The following is an 18,505-nucleotide window of genomic DNA, read 5'->3' as shown; positions in this document are numbered from 1 at the left end:
CTCCCTACATAGCGCAAACAGGTGCCTTGTATTGTTTCCGCTGTTTGGAAAACGCTCCGCTCCGCTTCGCTGCGCTCCGCTTTGGTTTTGATGAACATGTGCACCTAACACGCTCCTCCTCGCTTTGCTCGTCGTCGCACCTATTTTTAGGTTTCGATCTCATGGGGTTTGTAATAATTATATTGGTCGTTAACTTTCGATTTTTTGATCATACAATATCGTGATTTTCGGGATGTAGGGGAAAAATACCACAATTTGTACAATTACTACATACTTAATATATTATTTATTAAGATAACATTAGGAGAAACAAGATTATACATAGGTATAGACGAACATAAATTTGAGCAAACGAAACTTAGGTGTTTAAAGATTGTGCCTAAAGAGTTTTAGACGAAACGAGCCTTATGCCACATAAGTCTTGGCAAAGTGATGGTTCGGCCAAAAAAGTTTAGACCATACGAGTTATGCGAAATGAATTTTGGTCAATAAAGATTATGCGAGATGAGCGGAACCCATTATTTTCGTTAGGTAACAAAGATAACTCTGAACTGTGTGCGACCACCACATGTACAGTCCTCACCTCGCACTGGGCTTCCTCTAGTGGTTGAGTACGCTTCAGGTCCTTGGGCCAGTGATCCTCAGCACGGCGAAGAAATGAGGGACCTTGAAACCAGTCACTAGAGTAAACTAGCGGAGGGGCATTATCGCGCGTGGCTATGTCCGCCACGTTAAGGCCAGTAGGTACGTAACGCCACTCGCATGACTTTGACAACTCGTCAATTTCGCCTAAGCGATGAGCCACATAAGGTTTATAATCCCGTGGGTCGCTACGCAGCCACTGTAACACAGTGCTGGAGTCCGTCCAAAAATACCTCTTTGTAGGCTGAATGTGTTTGTGCTCGCGTTGCACCGTCGTCGCGAGCCGCGCCGCCAGCAGCGCACCCTGTAGTTCCAGCCTAGGAATAGAAACGGGACGCAAAGGACTCACTCTACTCTTACTAGCTTCAAAACTCACCATTACACGTCCATCTGACCGTGTAAACCGCCAGTAAATCACGGCCGAGTAAGCTTTTGAAGATGCGTCACAAAAAACATGCATTTGTGTATCAACAATAGGGCACTCAATATTATCTAATGAATGCGTCATCCATTGCGCGTCCGAGTAACACTCGACCCATTCATGCGCATTCAAAACAAACCTTGGAACGCGAAGTCCCCGCAAGCCTTTTAAATCGCTCAGCCAATCTAAAAACTTATGATGCTCCTCGGTTTGGATGTGGCAATCCCAACTAACACCGCTTCGATGTACATTTTGAAATATTATTCTACCTTTTATAATAAAAGGTGACAGAAAACCGTGTAAATCGTATACTGACATTATGATACTCAGCATTTGTGCTTTTGTAGGTGGCACAGAACCATCTAAAATGCGTGGCGAAATACGATCGTAATCAACCTTGAATCCAAATGTATCGTCATTCGGATGCCACATCAATCCGAGAGTGCGCTCAGTTGTATTCGTAGCTCCATGTTTGAACTCCATAGCAGTCGGCGCCAGCGCTGCAGCGGGGATGGACTGCAACACCTGTTTGTTGTTACTCGACCACCGCGTTATCTCGAACCCACCTGATTTTTGAATAGCTGTTATGTCTCGCACGAGTTCAATGGCCTGGCTCTCGTCGGCACACGAATGTAAACAGTCATCCATGTAATGACTATTAATTATTACGTCGACAGCTTCGGGATGCAAATCTTCATATTTAACCGCATTTTTATTTTTAATGTATTGCGCAATGAAAGGTGAACAGGTTGCGCCAAACAATAGACTTTGCATTACACAAGTTTTAATAGGTAGGTTTGTGTTTTCCTGCCATAGAAAGCGAAAAACATGTTGGTCTTCTGGCCGAATCCTAATTTGCACAAAAAAATCTTTTATGTCGGCTATAATGACTATTTTATGCTCACGAAATCTTAACATAATTCCTAAAAGTGAATTATACAAGTCTGGGCCAGTAAGTAAGTAGTCATTAAGGCACAACCCTTTCACTTTTCCCGCGCAATCAAATACTAACCTTAGTTTACCAGGTTTATTTGGGTTTTGAACTCCAAAGTGTGACAGGTACCAAACGTGACTCGCCGGGGGTTCATTGACATCTAGTTCCCGCGCGTAGCCGTTATCGAAGAGTTTCTGCATTTCCTTTCGGTATCTCTCCGCATAGTCACCGTCATTCTGAAACTTTTTAACTATACCTTGTAACCTGGTACGTGCGTAGTCATATGTTTCCGGCATGGTAAACTCGTCCTTGACGAAGGGCAGACCAACCTCCCATTGATTACCTACGTGACGCGCTGTCTCATCCAGAATCCGTACAGCTCGTAGGTGGGCCGTATTCTCGCGTCGTAAGGTTGAAACTCCAATGGAATCTAGTTCAAACGATTGCTTAACTAAATCATTTAATTCATTGATGGATGTAGGTACCTGTTCGTGTGAGTGAGCGAGATGAAAAGTGTGTCCGTTCACGGGAGAGTGAGTGAGACCGCAGCAGCCATGAACTGACCATCCTAAACGACACCTCGTAGCATAAGGCTCGGATCTGTTGCCATGCAGAATCTCTAATGGGGCTAACAGATAATAATTATCTTCTCCTATCAATAGGCGAGGCACTACACAACTTCTACATACTACATATTTTAAATGCAATAAGTGTTTACATTGTAAGTCATTTACAGCTGACAGATTTTGTTTTGGTAATTTTAATTTATCGACCTGTCGTAATGTTACATCATACATATTTTTCTCATTAAAGCCACAAATCTTTGTAGATACTTTAGGAGCATCTGATTGAAAAACCTCAATACCGAACGCATCAATAAATTTTATAGGAATAGATTGCGAAGTGGAAATACCTAACTCCTGTACTAGACTTTTATCTATCATAGAAATTGAAGCACCATCGTCTAATAACGCGTGAGTGGTAACGACACCATTAGGACCACTGAGATTGACTTTTACCACTTTTAATAACACTTCACTACGCGGCACTGGGGCGCACGGGGGCGCGGACGACCGGCGAGCCGCGGCGTCGCCGCGTCGCGAGCCGAGGGGGGTCTCGGCGTCGGCGGCGGGCGCGGCGGCCGCGGCGTCCGGCAGCGCGAGGGGGGCGCTGCCGGCGGGCACGGGGGGCGCGCTGTCAGCCAGCGCGGGGGGCGCGGCGCGGGCCAGCGCGTGCGCTACGGTCTCGCTGCGGGAATCCGCTCCATCCTCTGTTGAAGGCTCCTCTCCTGATGTTTGCAGTGGTGGTGCGTTAGGTTTTTTGTAATGAAGTAGGTAATGATGCGCCAGACCACAGCCGTCAATATCACATACGGGCGCAGTACATGCGTTCCGCTCGTGTCGTTCTAAGCAACAGTAGCATATGCCTTTAGTCTTGACAAATCGCCATCGGTCTTTTCTCATGGCCCTCTTAAATGATCGGCAATCAGTTAATGAGTGTTCTGATGATTTTTTACAAAATGGACACATGTTATGTGCAGCCGTTGCTAACACACTACGATTATAGTTATTGTAGGTATTAGAAGGGCGGTGTCTATCATCGATGCGCCTAGGCTGCGGTGCGGGCTCGGGTTTTCTCTCTCCTCGGGCGTCTCGCAGGTTAGTGACCCCGACGACGGATACCATTTCAGCCTCTCTTTTCAAAAAGGCAGCGATCAGTTGTATTTTAGGTGTATTGGATGCCAGCTTCATGTATGCGTAGTCTGTCCATCTACTGACTAATATGCTTGGCAGCTTAGAAATTATCGCAGCCGCCAGCTCTGGGCTTCGCAAATGATCATGATGGTTGAGCGAGAGCAAGGCTGCGACACAATTGTTCACTTTCATCGAAAAGGTGATTATATCATTCTGGTAATTAGTGGTAAGTGGAGATAATTTTCTCATTTGTGCAGTGAGATGTTGTACGACTAAATCTGAGTGGCCAAACCTCAACTCCAGGGCGTCCATGACGAGCGCCGGCGCGGTGTTTCCGATCAGTAGGTCCGTCACCGCCTCCATGGCCTCACCTTTGAGGGCCCGACGAAGTCTCCATAGGTTTTCAGGGTCACTAAAGTGGCACACGCGAGTAGATTCATCGTAAGCACTTTTGAAGTGTAACCACTGCATGCAATCTCCACTGAATGTAGGTAGTTCACGCGGGGTAGATAGGCGCGTGAGTAGACGCTCCTCCTGGTGGGTGGAGGACGTGACCATCATGTCCTTGAGCGTGTGGGCGAGTTGTATGATGCTGTCGGCCGGAGTGCCCGGGGCAGGAGCGCGGACCTGGGGATCCTGGGGTGCCCGCGCTGCCTCCGTGGTCGCCGCATCTGTAGCCGTCGCCGCCATGGCGGGAAATGGTGACGGCTGGACATTACTTCGCTCCATCCATTCGTTCACAATGACTTGTTCATTGTGTTGTAGTATTATACTCTTCCTTGAGTGACGCGATACGTTGTCATGTTGTTCGCCTTCCATGTCGATAGCCAAGTCGTATGCCAGTTTTTTGTCGATCAGCTCCATCTGGATCTTCGCTTTGGCCTCTGCCGCTGCCAGCTCGAGGTGCTTGCGCCGCACGAGTGACGATGACGAGGAAGATAATGAAACCGAGCGTGGGGCACGCGACGCCTCAGTTTTTACCACTGATTTATATTCGGTAGGCACTTTAGAACACGACGGTTGCACGGCACTTTGCTGTTTCGCGACGTTTGAATGTTCCGCGAGCACATGGCTATATAGATGCCATTTTTAAACGAGCACTCAACTTCTCGCGATCTTTTTGCTTAACGAGTCCATCGTTCGGTGGAGTTGTAAACATAGTCCCGGTTCAGTGATTTGGTTCGAAGGATCAGCACTTTTTGTAGGTGATGGACGAGAAAAGCAAATAAAACACAATATTTTTGGGAGTGCAAAACGGAGCGCGCGCGACATCAACTTGAACAGGGCGGAAGTTGCCGCTCGCGGGGTTCTCAAGATGGCCGCTGTGCAAAAGCGCGGCTAATTTAAATTTGGAATAAACTACGATCTCGAGTGCGCTCGTATTTATTTAAGATATTAAATCAAAGGTAAGTACATAGGTACACGTAGGTACCTAAATAGGGCATTTTCAATGCAAGTAATTAGATAAATATTATAGGTACAAATAAGATTAAACAATAGTTATTTGTTATGTAGTGCGTCGCCTACACTTACCCTTTTACTTTTAACAAATGCCCAAAATGACCTAGGGTTTTGGAGTATGTTTGACTCAATTTTGTCAATATAAGCGTGGAAGCAATCCCGCTCTAGTGTTTTTGCTCTCGTACGAAGATAGGCAAAGGATTCGTAGTCGGAGAGGTTGCCATAGGTCTTATACTTTTTATGACATTTGTATTTTTCCTTTAATACTTTTATTAATGCAGAATTATACCAGGGCGGGTAGTGGTTAGGGCGGCACACCTTACTTGGAATGTAAGCATCGCGAAATGCGTGAAGTTTACAATAGAATTGGGTGACCGCGTCATCCAGAAGATCCTTGTCTAATAATTTATGCCAGTCAACTGCACTCAATTCCGACCTTATTGATGTATAATCACCGCGTGAATATATGTATTTAGTTCTGGTTTCTTGTGGCAGATCCGAGTAGGTAGCAAAATGGACTGAGATACACAGCGACACATGATGAGAGTCCTCCGGTAAAAGCGGATAGGCCGCCGCACTCACTGCGATACTATCGTTAGAAAGTATTAGATCCAGTATCTTCGAGTTACTGTTGTGCAGCGAGCCCGCTGTCGCTGCCTGAGTTTCATGTGAGCGCTTTATGTCCAAAACATGATTTTTAACGTAATTTCCCCCCCCAGGTTCCTGCCTCTGCGCCCCCGGCTACCGAGGCTCCCGATGCGAACAATCCTGCCCCCCCGGAGTGTACGGAGACAACTGTGCGGATACATGCGAGTGCGCCAACAACGCGACCTGCTCGCACGAGACCGGCCAGTGCGACTGTCCCCCCGGGTATGTCTGTCTCTCTCGCACACCACACGTGTCGGACGCGTGCGAGTGCACCAACAACGCGACCTGCTCGCACGAGACCGGCCAGTGCGACTGTCCCCCCGGGTATGTCTGTCTCTCTCGCACACCACACGTGTCGGACGCGTGCGAGTGCGCCAACAACGCGACCTGCTCGCACGAGACCGGCCAGTGCGACTGTCCCCCCGGGTAAATAATAATAATAATAAGTGGGAACATCTCATGAACTGCCAGCTGACCTCAAGCTAGGCAGAGCCTATAATAGAACATCTAATATAATATATCTAAACAGATACATATTCGTGGACAAATTAAAAAATCTTACCCCCTTATTCATAAAAAAGTTTGTAGACGCTTTAGCTATTGAACTACTCGTATTCTGTCACTCTCTGATAGAAATTTGTTCTTTGACAGAGAGGTACAAAACAGTTCAATAGAGCGTCCACTAACTTTTCTATGAATAAGAGGGTAAATCTGTAGGTAGTACAGAAATGAGTAAGAAATTCGAATACTGTCCATAAGATGACAAAAAAACAAGATTTTTATTTACATGTTTGTTTTTATTGACAGATTCGATGGTATGAAGTGCGACCGACCCTGCGACGGCAAGAGGTTTGGCCTGAAATGTCAACAACGATGCGACTGTGAGAATAATGCGCCCTGCAACCCTGTTAATGGTAAGAATAATCATTATCCATTATGCGTCCACTGCTGGTAGATCTCTCCCAAGTGTAAGCATAATATTTTAGCTTCATTGCATTGCATTTGAAAGCACCCGCACCATCCTATACCGCGCAAAGTGTAGTGAAGATTATTCATGGACTGTAAGACACCCTTTACAAAAAGAACATCCTTTTAATAGCATCATTTCGTATACAACACCTACTCAAAGCATTTTTTACATCAACAACAAAATCTTACACAGCACAATTTCACAGGTGAATGCGTCTGCCCACAAGGCTTCACGGGCAAGCGGTGTGAACAGAAATGCCCAATAGGCTACTACGGGCAGAACTGTGCTTTCGCTTGCAACTGCAGCGAACATGCAGTCACGTGTCATCATATAACTGGACACTGCATCTGTGAAGGAAACTGGAGAGGTAATGTGGATCTTATTGTGAGTTTTGTAGAGTGGGTATTGGGTTGTGGAGGTTTGGTGCTTAGACTCTCATGGTTTACTGCTGATCACAGCTACCTATTTCCTTTTGAAATGTACATTGTAAGCTTATGAATTACACTCCTTATTTAACATAAATATGGTTGCCAGGTCTTTCATTAACTCAAAGGATACGCTATAGTAAGTTAAATAAAAAACATCGTCAATACAAATAATATTTTTTTGTTCTTTTCATTAATATTTGTAGATAAACTTTTCGGACCTGTACGGACAGAAAGGGACAGACATAGATTCAATGCCGAAAGATTATCTCTGTGTCTCGATTAAAGTAGATAAATTCTCTCCTCTCAGCCTATCGCACTACCAACCACTTTCTCGACGTCACCAAAGGTTAACTGGTAGAGAATGCTACTATGTAGCATTAAGTTCGCCTTTGTACAATGTTTTTATGTGCAATAAAGAATTTATAATAATAATAAAGACATTAGCTTAATGCTCCTTTCTACAAGTTACACAATGTTACCTAAAGGTGAGACACAATATATTTTTAGCTGTGTTTGACTGATTCCATGTGACTCAATGGGACTCAACCACATAAACACCTAACAACTGACTTGAACCCCACAGGCGTCCAATGCGAGACCACCTGCGCCGACGGCACCTACGGCTCCAACTGCTCGGAACGCTGCCCGTGCGTGAACAACAGCAGCTGCGACGCCGCCAGCGGGCGCTGCGCCTGCGCGGCCGGCTGGCGGGGCGCGCGCTGCGACCTGCCCTGCCCGCCCGGCTCCTACGGCCGGGACTGTGCGCAGCGCTGTTATACTACAGGTATATGGGGTAGCTGTCTAAATTGACAATCGAATGAATGAGAAGTGTCTCGTAACGAGCTCGACACAACGATATAGAATCCAGGTTCGCACTGCCCTAGAGCGCTGTGCTAACCACTCTTAGTTGACGATCGAACGAACATTAATTGTGACGTCATCGGCATGAGACAACAAGATAAAGAGGTGTTATTCTACAGGTAGTCTAGGTAGACTCTAGGTATTATGTATTTTTTCTTACTTGTCGTAGATTTTGAGCAATCTTGGAGTATCTTTTCATTTGAATTAATTTAAAAACTAAGTTATAAAATAAAACATAATGACAAATGAAATACTTACAAGCAAAAATGATTGATTTCGTAATTAAACCATTTATTTTAGCCGTAGTTTATTTGTTTAATAGTATTTTAATTAAAAAGACACACAAAGATTGTTTACCTTTTTCGCCAAATAAGAATGAATACAGTATAGACCCTAGGTAGACGCTAGGTAGACGCTAGGTAGACGCTAGGTAGACGCTAGGTAGACACTAGATAGACCCTAGGTAGACCCTAGATAGACCCTAGGTAGACTCTGGGTCGCTCTCTAAATCAATGATCGAACGAATGAGAATTGTGACATAATCGGCACGAGACAACGAGATAGAGTCGTGTCGCTGCAGTTTTGTTTTTGGTAAGCTTTGGAGCGTTGTAATAAAGGTGCCGACTACATTTAGGTACGTAGTAATTAGTGTTAAATTTAATTCATTTCGAATCCAAAAATCGGATATGGGGCTTGACCCCTCGCTAGGCCGGCTGATCTGAAAATAAGTACAATAGTTCGCGAGAGAGCTACATATGTACAGGAAATCGCAGCTCTCAGAATGTAATAGGAAATGACCTGTGGCAATTATAATTCCAATAATCTGAGTCTAAACTGCCAACACTCTCCTGAAAGTCACTTCCAAAACTAACCAGGAACCTTGGCTGGTAGAAAATGCTCTTAGCATTAAGCCCACCTTTTGTACGTGTATTTTTTTATTTTTGTGCAATAAAGAATTAAATAATAATAATAACACTCCCCTCTACTCACAGACAACTCAACCGCGTGCGACCCAGTAACCGGTGCCTACACGTGCCCCTCCGGGTTCACGGGGGCACGCTGCGAGTACCCGTGCCCCCTGGGGACCTACGGGATGCACTGCGCCAGCCGCTGCGACTGCAGGAACGGCGCCGACTGCCATCACGTCACAGGTGAGACGGCGACCCGTGTGTCTATGGCAATAAGAGTACGTTCAGATAACAAGCGTTCAACGCTAAAAAGCTACATTAGCATGCGTGTCGTCCACCAACCCGCACAAGGCCAGCGTGGTGGACTTGGCCTGAAACCCTTCCTATATTGGAAGGAGACCCGTGCACCAGCAGTGGGGACGTGATGGGTCTTGATGATGATAGTGTGCGTGTTAATTTCACAAAGTATTTAAAATTAAAGTATTTAGCCCTAAAACACGTTAGTGAAGGGAAGTAAATCTAAAGTTACGTTAATCTACCTACCTCACAGCTCAAAGTGTAAAATTTTGAGGGCTTGTTTTGGGTGGAGCTGTAGTGGCGGAGAATATAAAATCTCCTGTTATTTGAATTTGGGTGCGATTTTTGTGTTAATATAATGTTAAATTTTTTTATAAAAAAATCTACTAGTGCAATATTACGTGCACTTACTTATCTTTCACTGTAAGGGTACATTTGTATTGAGTCTGAGATGGTTAATATTTAATTTATACAGCAATATTACACTTTATTTCTATTGGCATCTTATTAACCCCACGCATCCCCAGGTGAATGTCAATGCGGCCCCGGCTGGCGTGGCCCCCGCTGCGCCCTAGCGTGCCAGGCGGGCTGGTGGGGCGCGGGCTGCTCGCAGCCGTGTCGCTGCGCGCCCACCGCCCAGTGCCGCCCTCACGACGGCTACTGCCGCTGCCAGCCTGGGTACACGGGGCACTATTGTACACAATGTAAGTATTGTATGAGATATGTGTAGGTAACTAGTAACTTTTGACCGCAAAAAAAAAGTTTGCGTGTGAAAATTTTCGGTTAAAAACTAGCCCACATGTTAGTCCAGGGTGTCAGTTGATTAGATACCAAATTTCATCGAAATCGATTGAGCCGTTTTCCCGTAAAAGAGCAACAATCATCCATAGGTACTTTCGCGTCTATAATACAAGTAGCTAGTAGGATAGCAATAGTGTAATGAGGCGGGCTGGTGGGCGCGGGCTGCTCGCAGCCGTGTCGCTGCGCGCCCACCGCCCAGTGCCGCCCGCACGACGGCTACTGCCGCTGCCAGCCTGGGTACACGGGGCACTATTGTACACAGTGTGAGTATTATATTATTGTGAAATAGTAGTAACTTTTTGACAGCAAAAAAAAGGTTTTCGCGTTGGAATTCCGGGATAAAAAGTAACTTATATAATGGTAATCCAAGGTGTCAGCTTCCTACCTACCAAACTTCATCGAAATCCATCCAGCCGTTTTCGCAAGAAACAGTTACAAAGTTATACCTACAATCTACATACTTACAAACTTTGGCGTCTATAATATAAGTAGCAAGTAGGCTAGCAATAGTGTAACGAGGCGGGCTGGTGGGCGCGGGCTGCTCGCAGCCGTGTCGCTGCGCGCCCACCGCCCAGTGCCGCCCGCACGACGGCTACTGCCGCTGCCAGCCTGGGTACACGGGGCACTATTGTACACAGTGTGAGTATTGAACTAATTTGACTTAAAATATTTGGTGTTTTTGAACTCCGCTTCGAATTAAAAAGTTTTTGCGTAGGAATTTCAGTATAAAAAGTACATGCGGCGTACATGTTAGTTCAGGGTCTCAGTTGACTACATACTAAATTTCATCGAAATCCATCCGTCCGTTTTCACGTGGAACAGTATTATTCATACTTATGGACATGCGCATTTTAGTTTAGTAAGACGTAGAAAAAATAGATAAATAAGTTAGCGACGATTTCGAAAGAAAAGTATGTAGTTATGTCGAAAACTATCTACCAGAAGCGATCTGTCTGTCTGATAAAGCGCTGCCAAAACGGCACCGCTATCCTATTTTCTATAATAATTACCTCTACACCCTGTCAAAAAAACTTTTCCCATCTCTTCCAACCTCAACTCAACCCCCCCCTTTCTCCCCCCCAGTCTGCCCCGAAGGCTACTACGGCGACCACTGCATGGAGGTCTGTTCATGCCCGACCACGGGCAACTGGGCGTGCGACCCCGTGCAGGGCTGTGCCTGCCGCCGCGGGTACATCGGCGAGGCCTGCGACGCCCGCGCCGCCGACGCCATCGTTATCGACCAGGCTAGAGGTGAGAGTTTATCATCGCAGTGAAAGCATCGGCCAGTCTGTTTAGCGTCAGTCGCTGACTGCGTCGGACGATTAAAGACAGCTGTCAGCACTACAATAGTAATCAGCAATAATAAGCAGCAACAATAGCTTTGTCCTGAATGAAATGAAATGAATGAAATGAAATCGTTTATTTTTCGACGTAGAATGTTAAAATTACTTACAAAAGTCATAATCTACGCATGCATAGTAATATGAAAGACGAAGAAAATGGTTGCTATATTCTTTTTCTATTAGACATTTTGCTCTTCCAGCACTTTATGAACGAATTAAAAATGAGGGTTTGGACAATGGCGGTATAGCCCGCACCAATTTCGTCGTGTGTCACGCCTCACCCCGAACCCCTGTCGCGATATCTTCATTACAGAATACATTTTTAAGATGACCTTCAAAGTGTGAAGTGATGCGGTGGTAGCATATGTTAAATTGGTGCGTGCTATGCCGCTGAACCGCTATTGGTCTATTATTGAAGTAATTCTATAATATAATACAATACTTTTTATTTGCAAATAAAATAATTTCTAGTATTCTAACTGACGACATTCTCTCCCCAGGCTCATCCAACACGGGCCTCACAGTGCTCATGGTGCTCCTAGTTCTACTGGTCCTGGCGGGGGCGGCGCTACTGCTGCTGTACTACCGGCGGCGCGTGCGCAACCTGAAGCGGGAGATTGCGCACGTGCACTACACGCACGAGCCTGAGAGGCAGCCAGGTCAGTGTACGCGGAAAGCTAGTATTTGCATATAAAGAGCATGGAAACATAATAATAAACAGTTCAATAGAAATTTAGTACCTACAGTGAACGCTAACATTATTTCGAGACTTGCATATCTAAATTCTAGATATTATTTATTATGACTGAGTATCAGACTCTTGACAGTTTTTTTTTATTTTTGTTACGTGACCTTTTTATTGCTGCCATTTCTAACATTGACCGTCCCATTTCCAGACCAACACTTCGACAACCCGGTCTACTCGTTCCAAACGTCGGTCCGCGGGGACGATTCCACTACTCTGCTGAACAACGCACACCATATACACAACAACTTGGGCGGGGGAAAGCTGACTAATACTCATGTGGAGATGCTGAGAGCTAGGGCCAGTAGCTCGACTAATTCTAGCGACAGTGAGTTTGGTTTTTGTGGGCATCCGTACCGGGTGTCCGCTTAACGCAGCTTAGATCGGAAGAGGCATTATAACATAGTCCTTAAAATAATATTTAGTCAGCAGGTTTAACCTATGGTGCTGTACGTGTTTTTTGACTATTTAATCGTAGCTAAGTCGATCTTGACAAAAGTTAACCTAAATTCATAGCATGGGAAAATAGTGCTAAAAACGCATTCTTATGATTGCCAAAGTCTAGTCCTTATGAAATGAATCAAGCAAGTGAAGTCAGTGTAAAAATAGTTTAAATACGAGAAAATTTCATATATGTATGTATGTACCTACAATAAATTATGCATTATTTTTGCAGCATACGATCCGCTATCATCGCTCAAGAACAAGGACGCGGACCTGACGAACCCGAACCTGTACCACTGCATCGAGGAGGACAACAAGTTGGACCACGTCTACGACGAGATCAAACAGAAGGAGGGATTCGGTAAGGAAACAAGATACAGTGAATTTTCAAAACTCGTAGAACAAAAGTTGTTCAGAATAACCCACTGAGTCACCCCCATTCGGCTTAGTATCCCCTTTTTGCATCACCCTGTATAAGGGGAAAATTGTTGTTTATGTTGCAACATCCCGGCCCAAGTGGCCAAAATGATAGCCGACCGATAATAGATGGAGATACGATATGTAGGTCATAATACTACACTTCGATGAACTGATTGATAATTGGCCATGCTACCAATCTATGATATGTATTTTTTATAATTTATTTTGAAAATATAGACCATTTTAAGAAACTAATTTCGTTATTTTTGTATTTTATTCATTACAACTATTTTTAATATTTATTTAAAATTTGGCCGGCTGAATGTATGTGACTTCACATAAATGCATTATAGGATTTTCCGATTATACTATAGTAGTCTTTGGCCGACTGACTGCGCGGGCTTCGCTGGCCGGTGGCGCGAGCGCGGGGTGCGCGCGGGTGAAGGGGAGGACGCGGGACGCGGTCTGCGCAGTAGAGCTGCGCAGGAAAACGGCGCGGCGGCGTGGGACGCTAACCGTTTTCGGCGCGCGATTTGTTTTCGCGGGAAAACGGTTAGCAGTCTTGTTACATCGTTATTTTTAAATCCAATTCCAAATTTATTTTATCACCTTCAAAGTATGCTCGTTCAGAAACGATACACATACGCCATTATACAGAATTATCCAATCATCACAACATTTTTTTAACGCTGTTTCCAGAGTTGTGTTTAGTACTCGCGGCGATTTTTCCATACATTGCACAAATATAAGAAATGTATATGTATGTAATAAATGTACAAAATGAGGGCTTAATGCTAAGAGCATTTTCTACCAGCCAACCTACAGGAGGTACAGGAAAACTAGTACTAAATATTAATTATATTACACCAATAAATTAAAACAATACGCTTCGTTGATCATTTTTATTATTTAATATTTTTTCAATAACGCGCCTCAATGAGGCGAATCGAGCACCATGTTTTATAAGGATATAAAGGTCGGTTGGGAGCCGATTTAACAGCCGATAGGTTATATGCACTCCTTGTCGTTTTTTTTTTTACATTTAGTTGAGGTTAAAGCAAGATAAATGTAGTTCACATAGGCAATATCACTCACTTAAATACGGCAGACCAGTAACATCTTTAGATATGGCGGTACATAATATTATTATGTGGACTATTTATTGCCCACCTTATAAAGGTTGGTCGACAGCCGAGGGGTTAAGCTCGAGGCAAATTTCGAGAGGCAGCATTTTCGAAATGAGCCTCTCTTGTTGCCATCGTAGTATCCACTCGTTTATTATTTATTCGTAGTAGAGTTTCAAAACAAGGTAGAAAAGATAAATCTTCTTCTTGTAGTGCCTTTCTTTCTTCTTTCTTAGTTTAAATATTTCTTCCACGGTTTCGGTCCACTCTTTTATATTGCACAGCCACGTCAATTTCCTCCTTCCAGGCCTTCTCTTTCCCTCTACTTTGCCCATTTATAAATTAAATGAATTTTTCTACTTAACTCTCTGTAACAAATGGCAAAGATAAATAAACACACGATTAAGACGTTTGCTTTTGACGTTAACAGTTTTTTTGTAGACAAATGCCACAGAGTACTTTGTTAATTGGCAAATGCATTATGTGCATAAATCCCAAAAACATTCTAATGGTAAGGTCAAATGAAGGTTATTAGTTTTTATTGAATAATTAAAAAAATAGAGACTTAATTTAAAATCTGATAACTAGAAATTGTACAGAAAGCATATTCCTCGAAACGGTTTTAAGCATTCCATTCTTGTTCAGAAAGTTAGCATGGCCAATTATGAGACTAGAGTTGCTAAGTTATGAAGTACAATGTGAAATTATAAAAAACTATTTATATTTGTCTTACACCTAAAACTGTCTTACAGAAATGGAATACGACCACCTAAACTACACGCCGCCGGCCAACAAATGGAAGCCGCACTACCAGCGGATGACCAACGGCTTCACCTCCCCCCCCGCACAGCCCGTGCCCCTCCCGCGCAACGCCACTCCCACGCCCCCTATACCGCCATTGCCGAAACTAAAAGTCGAAGTGCCGAAGATGACAGTAGAAGTGCCGAACATGACAGAAGAAGTGCCCAAAGAGGATACGGATAGCGTAGACACAGCGCCGATGTTGCCAGACGATGAAACGCCGGCCCCAATACCCCCTAAAAGGGAGGGCGTGGCCGAACCGAGTAGCAGTGAAGCGGAATGACATATAGTGCAATTTAGAAATTATGGTAAGAGATATCATGATTTTTTGTAGGAGTTTTAAGTTCAAAGCGCTTTTTCGCTAGTTGGGCGGAGGTAGCTTGTTCCTTGATTTGTCGTACACAGGTTAGAAACTGGTATTTTAAATGTGATGGGAGTAGGTCGCCGATTGAAGATGATGATGATGGTCAGAGAACGTATAAGCAATATAATTTTATAATTTGGTATTTTGTGTATGCTTGTTGAATTGAAAGAAGTTTTAAGAATAAGCGTAGCTTCAATATTTTAGCAGCTTTAATTTTGTTTAAGAATACGAATCAGAAATATAAAAGTTTGATATTCAATTTATTAACTCTCTATTGTGTGTTGAGACAATATAATAATGTACCTATTATGGCAGGGCACCTTCTTTTTTTTGCAGCTTTGATTCTTCTTACAAACTTTCAAGTCCTACCTGAATACCTTTAGATTACCTAAGTCGAATAATATCCTATATGTACCTATGTTATGTATGTAAAATTAAATAAATAGGGTACCTATGCATGAGTGACAATGATAATGAATGTATTCGTAAGTGATCTCTTGTTCGTAATGAAGTTTTTTTTTATTTACTCATTTATTGTATGTAAGTACCTAATGTACTAGTATCATGCCATATCTTCACAGGTTGTGTCAGTATTAGGTATGCGTCTTTGTAACTGACGAACATACTTCATATAAATAATATTAATGCATTATTTGTATTGTATTTCATGCGCGTATGTTCAATACCAAATAACTGCAGAAAAAATATAAATTTACATAATTATTATTCAATCAGCATTGTAGATAAATAATATTTTATCCTTGAAATTTTAATAAAATTAAAACACAGAGTGTTAAAAAAGAGGTAGGCAAATAGTCAGCTCAGAATTTACACGACTTTACAAAAGTCGTAGATCAAAATTTATTTACCACCCCCTCTAGCTAACTACACTACCCTTGCAACACCGTGTATAAGTAAACGTCTACATATCGTTGTAAAAAATTTGCATTTTATGCTTTTAAATTTAATCATTAATGTGGATTCACTTGTTACATTCCACAAATTTCATATTTATTATTACGTTAACTTGTACCCGCAATGTTCCATTCTAATTCTAGATTATTGTTGTAGATCTTGGCTGATAAATTCTATTTTATATTTTATTTATTGATAACACTTTATTTTACCTAATTAAAATTCTCACTTATAAATCTTTTATTGTAAATAATTAGTATTAAGCAAACGGATTACAAAAAACATATTTTTAAACATTTACATTGTGAACTGATTTATAGCGATTGAATAAATTCATTTTATGAATTGTATTTTTTTAAATAGACTTTCAATCGAATGTGTTTTTTTGAAATGTAATATTAAGGTGTACGGTCAGCTGCATAAGTAGCTATACACTTCTGATCCTTGTCAAACTGGCGAACCGTGAATGTTTCAATGAATTGATAAGCGAGTTCCAGAGATATGTTTACTTGTCTAAGGCGGGTTCAGATTGACAAGGTACAAAGTGTATAGCTACATATGCAGCTGACTGTACGTTAGGTGTATTTTTAAATATACGAATGTAGGTATTTTAGGTGCGAGTTAAGACCGAAATCTTGCTCAAAAAGTGCCAATTATTTAGTGAATAACATCTTAGTATTTAATGCAGAATCATTAGAAAACACCGAATACTCCCCCGTATGAAAATAACGATACTTACAAATAATTTATGTAGATGTTTGTAAGATATAAAGTTCATAAAGAGTGTATTAAATTTAAAAGAAATGTATTGAATTCTGATACCACGAGTTGTTGAAAATCTTTTGTACTTCTATGTTTGCACAGACCTATTCAGTCACAAATCTAGACCCATTCAATATCCCCCGTGTCACGCGGAAATCGCTCTTGTTTCCAGCACATAAAGCTTAGCTATAGCTGTATTTTGGCCATTCAACATGTACAAACAAACTCATGTAACTCATGCGTGTAAGAAATTACAAGAACAAATTTCAATATTTGTTTTAACAATAAATAGTAATTTATGAATCCACGCTTTTGTTCTTTTGTACGGGTAATGCCCATATAATTAATATTTAAAAACAATGAACACTAGCTTTCCAATTACGCAGTGGATTTGGAAGTTTTAATCGCGCACTCTTGTAATCAATTTTTTACGTGCAAATAAATCTTAAGTTTCGATGTAGTGATTTCCCTCTCTGATTTTAGACTTCAGAATTGAATGCATTTATACTTACTGTTGGCTCTGTAGGATGGGGCGAATGGCACCCTGTCATCTAGGAACATTATACATAACTTGACTTGCAGTAAAATTTTCCTCTACCCGCACTATCCTGTAGGTACCTACTGCGCAAAGTGTAAAAAACAATTATTTTTTCAGTTCATTGGCTTTATTTGGTAGCTTTACGCCTTTACTCCACACACATACCTACACATATCGTAGTCAATAATTATGTACAAAGTTAAATATACATGTTTGAAGCGGGAGATTCAGTTATTATAACGTCACATATTTAAATTTTAATTCTGACGTAGACTATGACAGTATATCTTTTCGTCTTATGATTTATGTATTAATTATTTATTGGTAAGAGTAATATAAATTGGGTAGCTGCTCAACAATGTAGTTATGGAAAAATTATATATTTGGACAATAAGTGCCTGTTTTACAATGTCTGGAGAAAGTGCCGGGTAGCCAACGCATAAACCAAAACAGCGTCAAAGATTAAACTTCTGTATAGATTCATTGTTTCTTGGAAACTTATCATATCGGGTAATTCGGGTTCATCCTTTTTAATACTTCTTCAGACCTTGTGAAACAGGCCACAAGTATTATCAATTTTATATAAGAGGTTGTTTCGAATATTTTTAGATCTTTTACACAAAATTTTGAGAGTGAAACCTTTTTATTAGTTGGCATCTACATAGTTATTATAATTATATCTGATATTAACACTGTAAAAAAGTAAACTGCTAGTGTAGGTATAAGTGCGTAAGGAAATGATTGACACTGTATTATATATTGTAGATTCACTAGTTCTCCGTATCATATCGCCCTTATCATTAGGCAATCGTGCATTTATTTACTTAAAATACGCGAATTATTTCTCCTATAACGTATGAAAAAAAATGCACCAATTGCCAATAGTAAATTATTATTATTTATAAGAGAAACCTCTGGCTAACATTTAAATTTTCAGTCTGCATTAAAACTTAATGGTACCTAGTAAGAATTGAAAAAAGTTTG

General features: G+C 42.0%; 1 protein-coding gene across 1 annotated transcript in view; it reads left to right on the top strand.

Annotated features, from left to right (window-relative positions):
• LOC105391781 (protein draper) overlaps positions 1–17,548 on the top strand; it is a 54,493-nt gene extending 36,945 nt beyond the window's left edge. The window contains exons 9-19 of the mRNA XM_048623047.1: positions 5,872–6,022; positions 6,608–6,714; positions 6,976–7,137; positions 7,782–7,982; positions 9,052–9,210; positions 9,792–9,968; positions 11,149–11,316; positions 11,909–12,067; positions 12,305–12,481; positions 12,830–12,958; positions 14,894–17,548. Of these exons, the coding sequence (XP_048479004.1) occupies positions 5,872–6,022; positions 6,608–6,714; positions 6,976–7,137; positions 7,782–7,982; positions 9,052–9,210; positions 9,792–9,968; positions 11,149–11,316; positions 11,909–12,067; positions 12,305–12,481; positions 12,830–12,958; positions 14,894–15,225 (1,922 nt within the window). The 3' untranslated portion in view covers positions 15,226–17,548. The remainder of the gene's footprint in view (positions 1–5,871; positions 6,023–6,607; positions 6,715–6,975; positions 7,138–7,781; positions 7,983–9,051; positions 9,211–9,791; positions 9,969–11,148; positions 11,317–11,908; positions 12,068–12,304; positions 12,482–12,829; positions 12,959–14,893) is intronic.
• The last annotated feature ends 957 nt before the right edge of the window (positions 17,549–18,505 follow it).

The sequence above is a fragment of the Plutella xylostella genome, chromosome 9, assembly GCF_932276165.1.
Source record: "Plutella xylostella chromosome 9, ilPluXylo3.1, whole genome shotgun sequence".
Taxonomy (NCBI): domain Eukaryota; kingdom Metazoa; phylum Arthropoda; class Insecta; order Lepidoptera; family Plutellidae; genus Plutella; species Plutella xylostella.
Note: the sequence above shows the minus strand (reverse complement) of the source record. Positions and strands in the feature narration are given on the sequence as shown.